At 32.6% G+C, this 16959-nt stretch overlaps 1 protein-coding gene across 2 annotated transcripts in view; it reads left to right on the forward strand.

The window, feature by feature from the left end:
• The window catches only part of LOC117111801 (platelet glycoprotein 4-like), a 94491-nt gene that overhangs the window by 59822 nt on the left and 17710 nt on the right, over positions 1-16959 (forward strand). For both annotated transcript variants that reach the window (XM_033254788.1, XM_033254789.1), the window contains 2 exons: positions 11218-11396; positions 13522-13640. In XM_033254788.1, the coding sequence (XP_033110679.1) occupies positions 11218-11396; positions 13522-13640 (298 nt within the window). The remainder of the gene's footprint in view (positions 1-11217; positions 11397-13521; positions 13641-16959) is intronic.

The raw sequence follows: 16959 nt of genomic DNA on the forward strand, positions 1-16959 counted from the left end.
ATTTGATATAATCTTTGGTATCAACAATTTTGATGACATTGGCAAAACATTTTTTGTTCTGCGTTGATCAACAATTGTGCTGGGCTTGCAAATTCATCAATTGGGCTATTTCTATAATCTATTAGTGCAATAGTAAGATCTATACCTTCTTTTTTTGCTTTTCTAATCAAATTGTTTGGAACCTGGACAGTTTTTTTTTTGCCTTACCATTACTTCTAGGATAGTGTGGGGATGCGGTTACATGATTAAATTGCTATTGTCTAGCAAACTCTTTGAATTCTCTACTTGATTATTGTGGCCCATTATGTAATATTACAGTTTCAGGTATACCGCAAATTGTTATCACTCTCTGACTTGTTGTTGTAGACATTTGATTAATCTCAAAGAAACTTGAATAGTAGTCTACAATTAGCAAATGTTTTCCATTCAACTCAAACAAATCAGTTCCTACGTTTGGCCAAGGATGTTCTGGCCTAACATTTGTTCATTTTGTTGCTTTGGTCTATACTGAGCACAGATATCACATATTTCAACAATATTTCTAATTTCATTTAACATATTCGGCCAATAAACAGCTTCTTTTGCCATTTGTTTAGTTTTCATTATACCTTGGTGAGACTGATGTATTGTTTTGAGTACATATTTTTTCATAGAATTTGGTATCAAATCATCTTCTATTGTGATTTCTTAACGAATCGTCCAATATTGTTTAACACATTTATTTACCATTGATATTGCTTTTGACCAACCGTTTAGTGTAATTTCTTTTAACGCTTGTAGTTCTTCATCGTTTTTAGTTTCTTGCTTTAACTCTTTCAGCTTATTTTTTTACCTTGTATATATTTTACATTCAAATTGTACCTTTAAAGCGTCATTAACATTTTTTGTAATCTCATAGGTGCTGTATACAATGTTTTTTTTGAAAATGACCTCTAAGGGACGATGGTCAGTTTGTACATTTATCGTACGTCCAAAAATATAATTGTGGAACTTAGTACAGCCAAATACAATGGCTGCCAGCTCTTTTTCGGTTTGTGCCCAACGCTGTTGGGTCTGTGTAAAATGCTTTTGAAGCATACGCCACCGGAAGGTCATTTTGCAACAATACTGCACCCGTACCAGATTTAGAACTATCTACACTCGTAACTGGTTTTCTTACATCATAAAATTGAAGTGTCGGTACTTGAGTAATCATCTGTTTTAAGTCATTTTTCTTGTTCTTTTGTCCATAACCAAGCTATATTTTTATCTAACAACTTTCTTAGTGATGCTGTTCTATCTGATAGATTAGGAATAAACTTTCCAACATATGTTATGCGAAGAAACCGTTGGAGTTCAGCCTTGTCTGTTGGCGTTTTTATTTTAATTATTGCCTCAATTTTATTTGGATCTGTCTTCAGACAATTCTCAGTAATCACATGACCCATATATTTAACTTCATGTTCATTGAATCTACATTTGTCTCCATTTTAATTTATTGTGTAAATGAGGAAAATGCAGTTAGGGGAGGGGGAAGAAGCCGGTTTTGTCGGGGGGAGGGGGTGAGGTAAGATAGAGTGAAAATATTTTAAACTTATTTAATGTTCGGTAACTAGAATGTCATATTTTTAAATCTCTTCGTCCTCTTAATCATTATCATCCACATTATCATCATCTACATCATCATCATTATAATCACCATTATCAATTGATAATTAGAATATCATAATAATTAAATCGTTATCGACTGATAATAAAATAGACAAAGCATTATAATTTCAATTTCAAAGTTTATTGATAATAACTTGTTAATTAACAATAACATAAATATGTATAAAAATGGTGTGCTAATTTTAAATATAAAATTAATAAATTTATATTTATTCAGTTATAATATACATTGCAACTATTATTTTTACAATGATAATGATACAATACAACATAGGTTATACAAATGAGTACAAACTATTTTATAAGTTTTATTTACAATGTTCCGACTTTTACATTAAAAAAAAAAGTTATTTACACTTTTTCTTTCAAAATTGCATTACTCAATGTCCCTTCCTCAAAGTGGAGCACGATCTCGATGGCGAAAATTGTGTCTGTCCATTTTTGGTTTACCACTTGGTTGCCTTAAAGAGTAATAATAATGATGATAATAACAATAATAATAATAATAATAATAATAATAATAATAATAAATAATAATAATAATAATAATAATAATAATAATAATAATAAACACAATACAAAACATACAATGTCAATAAAACAAAAAATAATAATACAGTACTAAATAATAATAATAATCTAAATTTACTACTTAATAGGTATGAAACATAATAAAATACAATATTGTACTTACTCCTCCAAAAGACTTTTAATAAGGTCTTGTGCTGTAACTTGCATCATTTCGGCAAAAGTATCACATTAATCACAGAATTATAAATAAACGCCGTAAAATATATAGCAGATAATGCACTTTCTCAGAGTATTCTTTGAAATAAAGTAGTTACTAACTAGGCATTATCTGATAAGGATTCCAGGCTAATTAGATATTCGTTTTACTAGCATCTGATTGGTTACTTACTATCTGTCTTGCGTGAAGTCAAGCATTCAATGCATGTATGTAAGGCTTCGCACACATAATGCCTTTTCTCAGAGTATTTATAGTGAAATTTGCAGATAATGCCCAATTTTAACATAAAATTTTATATTTCCAGACATATTTTTGGAAATTAGATAAAATAGAGTGATAGATTAGACATTCAGGAGTTACATAAGCTAAAATCTCAATTTCGTAAAAAATGTACTTAATGCCTTTTCTCAGAGCATGGCAGTTATACCTGTCACCGTAAGTTTAGGCTAGAAGTCAGTGAAATGTTATGCTTTTATGGATCCACGTAGCAACTCCTCATTTTGCAGTGAGCATCTGATGAATGCTGTTGGTACCAAGGGCAAGAAGGTAAACATTAGATTAGATGCAATGGCTGACTCTCGTACATGTATACTATTAATAGTTTGACTGTTTTAGATATTAATGGATACAAAAGGATGTTATTGCCAAAGGTATATGTCAAAGGGGTTCTACCTGTTGGAAGTCTCAACATTCCTACACAGCAATATATATTGAAGTGGGACAATCTAAGAGACGTAGAGTTGCCACAGTTAATAGAACTGTAGAATTACTGATTGGGAACAATGCACCTAAGGCATATACTCAAATAGATATTAGAACTGGATCTCATGGTGATCATCATGCTGTGAAGTCAATGCTGGGTTGGATCCCATGGAATGTAATTAGAGAGGAGGGCAATGACGACGAAAATGGTATAACTTCGAATTTCATCAATTTAGCTGTGAATAGCGAAGCTGAAAATGAGAAATTGAAGACACTGTTTAGACAGAGCCTGCAGTTTGATTTTCCAGAAAGAAGTGTAGATGACAGGAGAGAATGGTCACAGGAGGATAGGAAATTCATGATGAAAGTTACGTACTAATGTAGATTAATAGATGGGCATTATGAGATGGCATTGCCACTTAGAAATGACAAAATAAAGTTGCCTGATAATGAGAGTTAAGCAAGGATTAAAATGCTTGGAGAGGAAGTTAAAGAGCAATGATCAATTCAAACACTACTACATCGAGTTTATGTTATTTCTTTTCCCAACCAACAGCAAACACAAATAAAATCATTAATAAGGGCTACGCTGAGAAAGTTCCATGTGATGAAAAAGTTGAAGAGGGGCGAGTACAGTGCATTCCACACCACCGGATTTATCATCCTAAAAAACAAAACAAGATTAGGGTTGTATTTGATTGTTCCTCCAAATTTGCCGGCGTGTCGTTGAATAATGCATTACTTCCCGGTCCAAATCTTCTTAATAACCTCAACGGTGTATTTTTGAGATTTAGGCAACATCCTATCGCAATAATGAGTGGTATAGAAACCATGTTCTATCAAGTAAAAATATCCAAAGAGTATAGGAATTTCCTGAGATTCTTGTGGTGGCCTAATGGGAATTTTATTGCTAAACCTATCACATACCGAATGGCAGTAGACCTTTTTGGGACATTTTCATCCCCGTCATGTGCAAACTACACTTTGCAACGTATGGCAACAGACAACAGAGAACAGTTCAGTAAAGAAGCTGTTTCAACAATGGTGAAGGATGTATACATGGATGACTGCTTAAAATCACTTCAAACCAAGGAAGAAGCTGTTGCTCTCATATTCCAACTAGCATACATTCTCAAGTTGAAATGCATCCTGCAATGGAAGGTAAGGGAAAGGACCAGCTTAACGTGTAAAGAACCTCAATGCAGTGATTGTTTGCTATTACAGGTTGAAGATCTTCGAAATGCAGAACATAATTCTAAAATCTGCATTAAGCATTTGAGAGTGAAATCAAAATTATGCAAACTAATGAAAGACAAAATTTAAAAAAGAATTTACCTAGATCAAGTGATATTTGGACCTCTTGTCGGAGAATGGAATATTAAAAGTCAGAGGACGTCTGAACCTTGCATATGTACCACAAAATGCTAAACGTCCCATCATGCCGAAGAATTGTACAGTTTCTGACTTGATACTAAGAGAAATTTATAAAAAGTGCGGACACGGAGGCAGAAACATGATGTTGTTTATGTTGCATAAGAGATATTGGATTATTGGTGCAAACTCAATGGCCCGGAAAATTATGAGCAAAGGTGTACAATGCACAAAACAGTATGGCAAAATAATGGAACAGAAAATGGCAATAGGGTAGAAGCCAAGGAACCACCATTTACCAAAGTCGGTATAGACCTTTTTTTGGATTATTAGAGATTAAACTAGGCAGAAGTACTGTTAAACGATATGGAGTTGTATTTGTTTGTATGGCCTTGAAGACAATACACCTGGAATTAGCCACTTCAATAACTACAGACTCGTAAGAAGATTCATATCTAGACGAGGATCAGTAAAACAAATCAGATCTGATAATGGAAAGAATCTCATCGGATCTCAGCGTGAGATGCGAAAAGAAATACAGACATGGAACCAGACTAAAATTCATGAGGTACTGCTTCAGAAGAAAATTGACTGGGTTTTCAATCCACCCGCCGGTTCCCATCACGGGGGATATGAGAACGCCAAATTAGAACAATAACGAAAATACTTTGTGCTTTAGTTAAGCAACAAGTATTGACAGATGATACTTTTCACACTTTCGTGTGTGAAGTTGAAACTATTGTCAACAATAGGCCAATAACAAACAATCAAGAAGATTGTAGAGATCTGAAACCACTCACACCTAATAAGCTCTTACATCTGAAAGACGACGTGAAAATACGTCCTTGTGTAACAGATGATCGGACAAACTATCCCGAAGGAAAATAATGTATAGAATTTCTAAAGAAACCGTTCTATGAATTTTCTACAGCATTTCTATAGGCTAATTTTTTATGATTTTCTAAACCCTGTTTTATAGAGTTTTTTTTTTTTTATAGATTTTCTACAAGGTCTCTATACATGTTTTCATGTAGTTTAAATAGAAATACTGAAGAACTCCTATAGAGTTCTATAGAGCGTTGATAGAGACTCTAAAGAAATTTTATAGAAAAAAAAATTTTCCAAGAAAAATCTGTAGAATTTATTTAGACTATTTTTTTTTTTATAGAAAAACAAAATTTTTATCGCATTTCTTTAGAAAATCTGTATGATTTTCTAAACCCTGTTTTATAGAGAGTTTTTTTAAATAGATTTTCTACAAGGTCTCTATACATGTTTTCATGTAGTTCAAATAGAAATACTGAAGAACTCCTATAGAGTTCTATGGAGCGATGATAGACTCTAAAGAAATTTTATAGAAAAAAAAAATTTCCAAGAAAAATCTGTAGAATTTATTTAGAGTATTTGTATAGAAAAACATTTTTTTATCACGTTTCTATTTTCTATAGAGCTACAACAATTACTATAGAACTTTCCATAAATCTGTTTTATAGAATTTATATAGAATTTCCAATAATAATATTGACATCTATAGAATTCACGTACAATTCTATAGAAAGATAGACGAATTATATAGAAAAGCTTATAGAAAATTACCATTATGAAAAAATTCTATAGAAAGTTGATAGAATTTTCATAGAAAAAGACACACAGATTTCTATAAAATGTCTACAGAATTTGATAAATTTCTATTAAAAATTCTATAGAACTATTAGTATTTCGATAGAGATTGGTTATTTTATAGACAAAATATAAACATTCTAAAGAATACATATATGGAGTTATAGAATGTTTTTAGAAATAATTCAGAAATCTATAGAGTTTCTATAGGTTGATTCTATATAATTTTCTAAAACCTGACCTATAGAGTTTCTGTATAAAATCTATAGGAATCCAAAGAATGTCTTAATAGAATTCTATTAAAACTCTATATGGTCTTTAGAAAATTGATAGAAACTCTAAAGAATATTTTTAGAACCTGAACAAAAGAGTTCCAACTGTTGAAAAACTTTCTTTTAATAAAATGTCTTTAGTTAAATATCTAGATTAACTTGTTGCAATGCCATTTTGTTTTCTCTTCTCTTGTTTATTCCAATTGTACCTCCAGCCAGTTATGAAGTATTTATTTAACAATCAGCTAAAACTTTACTGATATTACTTCAGATCATCACTGACAATGTTCTTGTAATCAGCTGCCATATCTTTCAACTTGATCGACATTGAAACTTTTACCGCTGCAGCACTTCTGAGGAGATATAATTAGATTAATGGATTATAAATTTGGAGGAATTTGTTATAAAAAAGTAATAAAATAAACATGCAAAACAGGCTATATAAGCCTTGGATTAGGCCTAGGGGAATAGTGTATAATAATAGAGACACTATCCCATTATACATATAAGTTGACGAGTTGCACAGACTGCCAGTGTGAGAACATCACTGATGGGAGCGATCACTTGACACACATAGGTGGTCTGGCAGTTGGCTAAGCCCAGCCAGTAGGCTAGGGGTTACTATGACTAGGCCTAGCTAGGTAGGGTCTGCTAGGCCTAGGCCGAGTTACTATTGTCTTCCTTGCAAAACAATGTGAATGATGAGCGTGAGACACAATACCGGATCTCGAGTACATCTCTAGTTCGTTTCCAATCCAATAATGACACGTAGGCCTACTTACTGGCCTGTACCTCTGATATTCAAAGGGTGCGTACAGCCTACTATTTATTGTTAGAGTGGCGCGCTCACTCGCTTGTTGTGTCTACATGGGATATTAGTGCGCCATGTTCTGCATGGAACAGAAAATGGCAATAGGGTAGAAGCCAAGGAACCACTCAGAGTCAGGAAATTATAAATATATAAATTAGAATACAAAAGAGGCCTATGGAAAATAACATTTAATAATGTTGGTCCAAAACACAAGATCTTCTTACAAGAAGGCTGATTTTAGAAATCTTTCGAACATTGTTTTGTCGTTTTCTTACGCAATTTGTTCGTTCTTTGGTTCAAAGCTACCTAATTACCATATTCATGCTCAATTTTGATTGCTAGAAACATCAGGAAAATCGATTCATGTTTTGTGATAAAGTGCAGGCAGATAATTTTGATAAAATCCAGATAATTTTAAAATTAAAGAATTATATTATAGAAATCCATTTATAATTTTATAGAATTTGTATTATACATTCTATGCAATTATCTGTTCAATTTCTAACGACTTTCTAAACAATTTTATCCAAAATCGTTAAAAATTACATAGAAAATATATCAGAATAAAACGAGAATTTTATAGGATTTTTCTAAAAGAAAAATATAAAATTCTATAGACACTATATTTCAAAAATCTAAAGAGAAAATATATAATTAAATCTAGAAATTGTATAGAATTTAAATAGAATTCTTTCTATAACATTTGTTCTAAGTAATTATCCATATAATTATATTTCTATAGAACTATATCTATAGAGAATGTATGGGTCTTATATAGAGAAAAAATTTTGGATCAATTTTCTATAGAATTATATTTCTATAGAACTATCTCTATAGAGAATGGATAGGTTTTATATAGAGAAATTATTGGATAAATTTTTTTATAAAATTCTATAAAAACACTTAAACCTCTATAGACTTTCTATAGAATTCTATAAAATATTTTATTACAGGATTGTCGCAAAAGATGGAAACAAGCCCAATATTTGGCAGATATATTTTGGATTAGATGGATGAAACAATATCTTTCAGAATTGCAAAAGAAGACTAAATGGCTCTCAGCTAAAGGAAATGCTAGAGTTGGAGATATTGTGCTAATTCCTAACGAGAACACTCAATTTGTGGCTTCTAGGTTAAATTATAGAAGTTTTCCCGAATAAGGATGGGTTTGTGCGACACATTCAAGTGAAAACGCAAGTGAACACCTTAATAAGACCGATAGATAAACTCTGAATTATTCTGGAAGCCGGCGCATCAGATGAAAAGTAAATATGAAATACTAAATTGATTTTGGTATGAACGTTGAGAGGACTTTTTATTTATTATACCTGAATTTGTGAACATTACGAACTTGTGAACATTATGATTTGCTACTCTTTTACTGTTTTAAAACTTACAAATGCTTAGGCATACTCCATCACATTGCAAAGGCGATAAGTTGAATTAATTGGTAGTGAAATTGTGACAAGCCACAATTGGGAGTGGGTATGTAAGGTATGTATGTATAGCTATTGTTATGCTTAGCTGTGTGGTATTGTAGTGTGCAGTTTTAGTGTAGCATCCAAAAGAGCAAGGGGGAAATTGTCCACAACTGAGTAATCTATGAATGATTGCATATTAGCAAGCAAGAAGTTGGGCTTGTTTTTGGATTTGTATGCTATCATAGTCAATTTATGAAGGCACAACCTTTGGTGAGTTTTATTTTTATGCTATTATTGTTTCTTTTGGAATTACAATATTCATTTGATGTTAATTGCCACACCCAGTCGTTGTGTGTAATGTAGGCTTATAGATAAGCTTAAAGAAGTCAATCAATTATTGCTAATGTAAATTATGATTATTTGTTGTTAGATGAGAATCTGTATTTCTATATTTGCAATGCATTTGCTGTTTATTTGTAGACAAGCCCTTTCTTTGTATACTTTCAGTTAATCGGTTCTGTGCGGTTTTCTATATTTCTGTACAGTCCTGTATGGTTGGTTCATTACGGTTTTGAGTGGAAATGGATGGAAGTAAAATTAAAAGTATTGTGAACCGTATTAACAAGTGTAGAAAGTATTACTGATGTTGACCAGTTAAATTATTAACAATGGAGCCATAATAGAATCTGAAATGTCAGTTAGGCTAAAGAAGTCCACCCCAAAGGGTGTTGAATATATCAAGGAAGTAAAATATAAGTTACAGTGGTTATTATTATTATTATTATTATTATTATTATTATTATTATTATTAAAAAATAATAATAAAATTAATAATAATAATAATAATAATAATAATAATAATAACAATAATAATAATAATAATAATAATAATAATAATAATAATAATAATAATAATTTTTCCTCGAGTAGTTTCTCCTTTTAAAAGTGTTTAACCCCTTTTTTTTCTCGTCTAACATTTTTCATTATCTTTAAATATTGTAGCCCTTCTTTAATTTTTAATTTTTCTGTGCTTTTTGATGAAATATTGATGTTGATTCTTTTTGTTTCTTGACAATTTTTATGTGGTTTTCTGGGAATTGTTCATTTTGTGAGAACTGTAATTTCTTCGTTTATTTTAACTGGAGACAATAAATTGTATCTTGTATCTGGTGTTCACAATTTCACAATTTCTTGATATAATAGTTTTTTTTATTTTTCGGTCGACTCTAGTGATCTATCTGAAAATGTAATAATATAAACCAAATTCACAGGTTAAGCTAACGGTATTTAAATAAAATTATTGTTGATCATCCCCTCTATACCTAATAAAGACACCCAGACATTTTTTATTTTAATTTGCATTAAATGTAATTATAATTTTTTTTCGACAATTCTTTTTTCTATATTCTATATTTCGCATATATATATATAGAAATATACATAATTTAGCCTGTGGAAGCTAGTGTTTTTTTTTTATTACAAATTTTGTTAATTGCTGTGGAACTCTTGTTGCTCATATATAAACATGTTCTATGTATCATGTGTATGCTTCACTTATCCATTAATTAAACAAACACAAAAATAAACTCTCTCCAAACGAACAACAACTATGTTTATTAAGACTGTAAATTGTATTAAAACTCGTAGTACAGCTGCAGTTGACATAACCTCACTATTACTACTATACTACAATAAGTTAGATTGGCTGTGGCTAGCGTAACCAATCGTAAAGGCCAAGGTCAGTTGAAGTACCTTATGTGAATCTTGGCCAACATCAATCTGGCCCTCTATCTCTAGGCCTAGTTTATGGGTACTGGAATATATTTATAAAGTTATACTGACTCGTTCTTGGCAGACAAGAGCAGGTAATGAATCAGGATGTTCCTTAAATGGTCCTCTGCCGCCAACATAATGCTTGCTACAAAGTCCATTTAGGGATTTTTTTTTCGACTGTCAAATGCTGCCATGTCGGCCAGACAAACGAATCCAGCGCTCACATTTTCCCCATTCGTTTTCGGCTTTGGAAACTAATGAAGAAAACATCCTTTATATGTTGTCTATCGCTATATCTAGAATCGCTGTTACATTTCCCGTCTCAACAGTGTTTTTCGTCATTCTTTAGATGCTACTCAATCAGATAAATATCCTGTAGTTTTCCAGTAAATTTGAGATTTGCTGTCATATTTTTAAAAGTATATTTAGCTAAAGTGCGGAACGCTATTACAAAACACATCATGAATATCTTGCCAGTCTTTCATGGATTCTCATTTCACCATGCTCTTAATAATATGAATTCTCATTAGGGTTTCTAACCCAATATATATCCCAAAGGATTTCATTGACCGAATATTTTGCACCAGAATTGTATGAATTTGTATGTGTATATTATATCTTAATTTTGTTTATATTGATTGTATATAATTTTTTATTTTCTATTTGTATGTTACTGTTATGAGTAGATTAGATTTCTTCTTAATAGTAATCCTGCCACATATCAGTGGTTAGATTTTATTTGTTTTCTGCGAAAAAATTGGGGTTTTTGTACTTTTCAGATATTTGGCATAATATGAAAAAGATATTTACGTTGATGAATAATAAATTTAACAAAAAATTTGTCAACAGATCAGCTTACCTCGACTATGAATCAAAGTATAAAAAAGAAGGCATTCTGTTCTATCGGTACAATGTCACTGAGTATTTGTTGGCACACCCAAGCATAAACCAGGATAACTATGATTTCTGTGACATAGAAGGAAACTGTCCCCCAGGAGGTCTCATCAACATAACCATGTGCAATTACGGTAAAATTATTGTCTTATTTTTGTTTACTGTGATACTCTAGTAGATCACGTTTCGTGTGGTTACTTCACAATAAATTTAAACATCATAAGGGACGCTTATCCATTGGCTTCCTGTCGACAAACGAATTATATTAAAATACTTTCATTAGGCCTAAATTTTAAAGCAATTCATTTAAGCATCCCTCCATACCTTGCTGAACTTCTTCCTTATTACCGTCCCAAAACCTCCTCTCCGTTCTATCGTAATACTAAAACTTACGGCTTGAGCACATTTACATCCGCTGCTGCTTGTCCCTGGAACAATCTACCTTTTTCAGTAAGATCATCTAATTCTAGAAATGTTTAACCATTGTCTATGGTTTAACCATGTACTCTTACTCTGTTTCAATGTTGATTAATCTCGAAATGTAGAGGAAAGGTAATGCATGTATTACACATCGTATTATAACGATCAGGCTCTTCAAAGAAGGTTCAAAATAATGACTGTAAACAATTTTTTCCCCTAGCTTACTGTTTAATGTATTGCCTTTACCCTTCTTCTAACGAGGAAGCACATGTTTTGTTGCATGTTGATTAACTGATAACCATAGACTCTACCAACCAAAAACGGGGTAATTAATTTTATAACCATTTTCAAAATAATTTAATTTTTAATTTATACTAATTAAATCGTTTATAAATGCCTAAAAGTGCCATATGACTATGTTTATTTATATAATGTACTGGGAATATACTAAAGTAGTTGTTATGCCACGGCGTATGAAGTGGACTTGAAACGTCTCAATTGAAAGAAATAATAGGGAAGTTCTACCTCTGATAGCGCCAGAGGGGGCTGGGAGGCTACAAACCCTCGTCGGGGAAGCCTAGCCCCCCTCCCCCTTGGTCGGGGAAGACGAATTATTCCGTCGAGGAATACAAAAAAAATATAAAAAAATATTTTTACATGTCTGTTCGTTTAGCAACCATATCGCATTCATTGACCTAATTGTGTACCGTTTGTGTTAACTTTTCATCACAATAATAACAAAAACAACAACAAAAACAACAGCAACACTAATGATAATAATAATAATAATAATTATAATAATATTAATAATAATAATAATAATAATAATATAATAACATAAATTTATCTGACTACCGTATATATTACTGTTTACATTGAATTAAGCCCATGAAACAACATATATACAGTACAGTACAGTTGTCACGTGACGTGAACCGCTCATGTCGCAACTCTTTCTATAAAGGAACTCTAACTAGGCCTAGTCAAGTACTATGTACTTAATACTACACTGAGGCATATTTTAATACACTATTTAGATACGCTCATCTTTTCCCATCTTGAGTTCAGGGGTCAAAACACTTTATTTATTTATTTTTTTTCAATCAAGTATTAGTGTAGAATAGTCTTTTTCCAGCAAAAATGAATGTGATACTCCTTATTGAGTTATGAATTTTCAAATAACATGAGTCCAGGATTCAGCCTCAAAGCTTGTCTTATTTTTGTTGGATGACAGATTGAGGGCGCACAGTGACATGAACTTCTCATGTGGCAACTCTCTCTATATAGGAACTCTAATTATTTTCATTCCTAAATGAAACAAATATGTGGGTCATTTTGCCCTTGGGTGTCGAAAGTCTTATCCCAGTAGTAGGCCTAAAACTGTGTAAAATTTAATTTAACAAGACCTAATTTCCCCAAATCATCGCATTCTTCGATAGTGTTTATCAGAATATCCAACTATCTGTGAATAATAACTATAGTTTTACATAACAATCGTCTCTGTCTAACGTATCTTTTTATGGTGTTTGCTGTCGCTTGTGCTATTGCTGTGGCAGAGCTAGGAATTTGAATTGGAGAGAATGGGTTTAGCTAGGCCTGGTCCTTAAGGGAAACTTAAACAATGGACAAATCAGAGATCAATTTTTAAAAATTTACGTTAAAAGGTGAAAATACCACAAAAGATAATTCCCTTAAGTCTTGGTGCATATTATTATTATTATTATTATTATTATTATTATTATAGTAGTAGTAGTTTATCATTTGTGTTTGTAGTTATTTTATTAATTGAATAAAATAAAAGAAAAAACAATACTGAGGGATTTTTTCTATTATCCTTAGGAGCACCATTATTTGGTTCCTTGCCACATTTTCTGTACGGTGATGAGGAGCTGAGTATAAATGTAAGCGGTATGAATCCTAGTGAAGAAGAACATAGAATTTACCTTGATAAGGATCCTGTGAGTATAGATGTTATCTATATCTATATTGCAATTATGCTTATTTTAAAGTAGGTGGACAGAATGCAAAACCGATGTCTTGCAATAACAGTCTAAGATTTTAAGCCTACGGGTCTGAAAAAGACAGCATAGATCATCAAATTCTTGATCACATGAAGTGAATATCATTTTATATTTAAGATTGATTGAGGGAAAATAATAACGTTTACTGTCGTTTTTCACCGGGTCGGTAGTCTCGCAAAGAGTATGTGTGTACATACTTCTGCATTCGTTAGCCGTGCCTCAAAAAGTTGTTTTTGCTGTTTTAGGCCATTAAGAGATTACAAGCGATAATGAAATAGATAAGAGCCTAGACTGTCTCCCCCAGTCATGTATTCCATTGGTGCGGTTTGACGTCAGTATAGCTGAATCACCAGTTTAAAAAGCGTTGAACTTTTCAATGTGCAACGGTTTAATATGAGTTTAGCCTGGGTTCCAGGACTTAATTTTGGGTTACACATTTTTATTGCGCTTATTGCGTGTCATGCCTAATTTATTTGGCGTCCCATACTCGATTTTTTTTTCTGTCTCAAAATTAACTTGCTCGTTGGTGGTGCTCTCCAGAATGAGAAAAAAATAATAAGAGACTAGTGGCAACAGTACAGTTTGCTTTGTAATCCAGCTACATTTTTGTGCCAAAATGGATTTTATTGGCTAACTTTGTCATTTTGGTATGCTGAATTTAAAAATGTTAGGTGCCATTTGTTTTAATTCACGTTAATAATACATAGTTATGTTTAGTGTCGATGGAAAGGTAATTATTCACTGATCATTAATTCCATTACACCTATACTTAATAATACATAATTATTTACAGAGATAAAGACCAATGAATAAAGTCACATGACCCAAAAGGTAAAAGGAAAAAAAACTCACCACAATCATTTGTTTTTGGTATCGTTGGAAAGCTCTTCCAATTCTGATAAGGTTCTACAATACACACATATTGAAAACGGATGTAGTTTTCCATATATTGTCCAGTAAGTCCAATTACGGCATACCATATTAAAATAAACAGGACCCAGGTGCGTAATGCGTGTGAGCTCTCGCGGCGGTGTAGAAACCTACTACTACCACCTAGCACTTTACCACCGAGCCGTAACAGTGGCGTAACGCATGTGAGTTCTGGGCTAAGTCCCAGTCCAAGTGGGTCCCGGAGTGGACACAGGGGCCCATATTACTGTACCGTACTACTCTACAGCGCCTTGACAATACAGTATCTTTTTTTTATAATTTTAAAAACCAGATAGACCAAAATCCCACAAACACACTCCTTAGCATTTTTATTAGAAGGAGACCCTGCAAATAATGACCCAGCATTTTACTATGCAGGTTTTCCAGTTATGTAACGCCTGTGTACTTTCTGGGAAACGCTTAGTTTGATAACCAATGTACACGTTTTGTTTAACCAGCAAAATTTTGCCAAGGCTCAGTGTTCTTTTATTTTTTTTTATTGATGTGAGGCACAAAATGTTTTACACATTTTCAATCATAGAAATTATTATTGTATGGCAGTATATTACTGTACTGTATCATAGAGGGTATTACATTACTAATGAACATCAGAACATCAGGTATAGATAAGATTTGTTGGTTTGTCTAATTAAAAAAAATAGAAACCTTAATTGACATTTTATCTCAGCCTCAATTTGTTCTTATTTTTAGTTCTTACTTTTTAAGCAATTTTAGCCTCAATGTTCTTATTTAATGTTTATAAAAAAAAGTGTAAGGAAACAAATGTAGTTAGCATTTGCTAAAACGTTCAGCTAATCAGAAGTTTTCAATCATCACTGGCTACATTTAGTATGATATAAGGTAGGACGGGTGAAAACAACAGAAGGAACAGTTTTTCCCGAGAAACTTTTGCACCTAAGTCTATTCTTGAACTTGTAAACAATACATGTATTGATCTAAGTTCCAATATAGCTTTGCCAATATAAATATGCTTTATCAAACAATCATTCCATCAATCGTTATCAGGAGCGGATCCAGGGAGCACAGCGGCTATTCCTAACACTACAAAAAATAGAGAAAATAGAGAGAAGAAAGTCCAGAAAGAGAAAGTCCAGAAGGAGAGGAGAATGAAATTTGCCAGGGGCCTGTCAGGAAAAATTTGGTCCGGGGCAAAAATCGGTCCGGCGGACTTACTTGCCAAATGTAGTCCACATAAGCCAAAATCAGTCCGCTGAAATTTACTTTGCTGCACAGCAGACTTGGAAATATTACGTCCGCAATAGGTTTTGGCGGAAAGAACAATTACTAAGCTTTTTACAGACGCTCATATGCTTATCTAGCCAATCACAATGATGTCCCTAGCTGAAGCCTTAATTTGCATACATCACCCTATATAAGAGTTTAAGATCGTACTTGTGTTAATTTGATAGTAGAACCTTCGCGGTTAGTAAACATTAGAATAACAGTAATGAAAGACTTAGCAATGTACACGGAAATACATTACCTTACATTGAGAGAAAATTTAATTTCATATTCATAACTCATACCGCCTCTACGCCTGATATATTTAATAGAAAGAGAGGGTGGGTGGGTGAACGACGTGAAAGGGTTTTTGAAATTTAACATGTAGATTCCGCTACGCTAGACACAGCACAGTGGTTTCAAACCACCAATCACAATGATGTCTATCGCTGAAGCCTGATTTACAGACATCACCCTATATAAGCGTTTAAGATCATGATGTACAGTACAGTAGATGGCTTTTGTTTATAGCATAGGCTTCGAGGGTTTTTTTTCAGTGACAGGACCAACTACCATATCCCTTCTAAATCCACTCCTCATATATTTGGTCGAAAGAGACGGTGGGTGAAAGTCGTGAAAGGGTTTTTGAAATTTAACATGTACTGTAGATTCCGCTACGCTGATTTCAAACCACCAATCACAATCACAGTGATGTCCATCGCTGAAACCTGAATTTGCATACATCACCCTATATAAGAGTTTAAACTCATGATGTACAGTACAGTATTTGGCTTTGTTGATAGCAGAGGCTTCGAGGGTTTGTGCACGTGGAAGAATAAGGGAAAACCTAGCTATATAGGCTCTAGAGTACACAGATATATACTAGTTGTTAAAAATAGTTTATTGTGTGTGTGTGTGTAAAATAAAAATAAGTAAAAGTCAAAAACGTAACAGTACTTCTCTGCACATTGCTTGTGTTATATCAAGTCAATCTTATGTATCTTTCGTTTCTCATGCATGCATTTTGGGTGATGACCACACACACGATTATACATAGCATATATATATATATTTATACACATCT

This window comes from Anneissia japonica, unplaced genomic scaffold (assembly GCF_011630105.1).
Source record: "Anneissia japonica isolate Jap-2015-1 unplaced genomic scaffold, ASM1163010v1 scaffold287758_len931624_cov196, whole genome shotgun sequence".
In the NCBI taxonomy this organism is placed as follows: Eukaryota; Metazoa; Echinodermata; class Crinoidea; order Comatulida; family Comatulidae; genus Anneissia; species Anneissia japonica.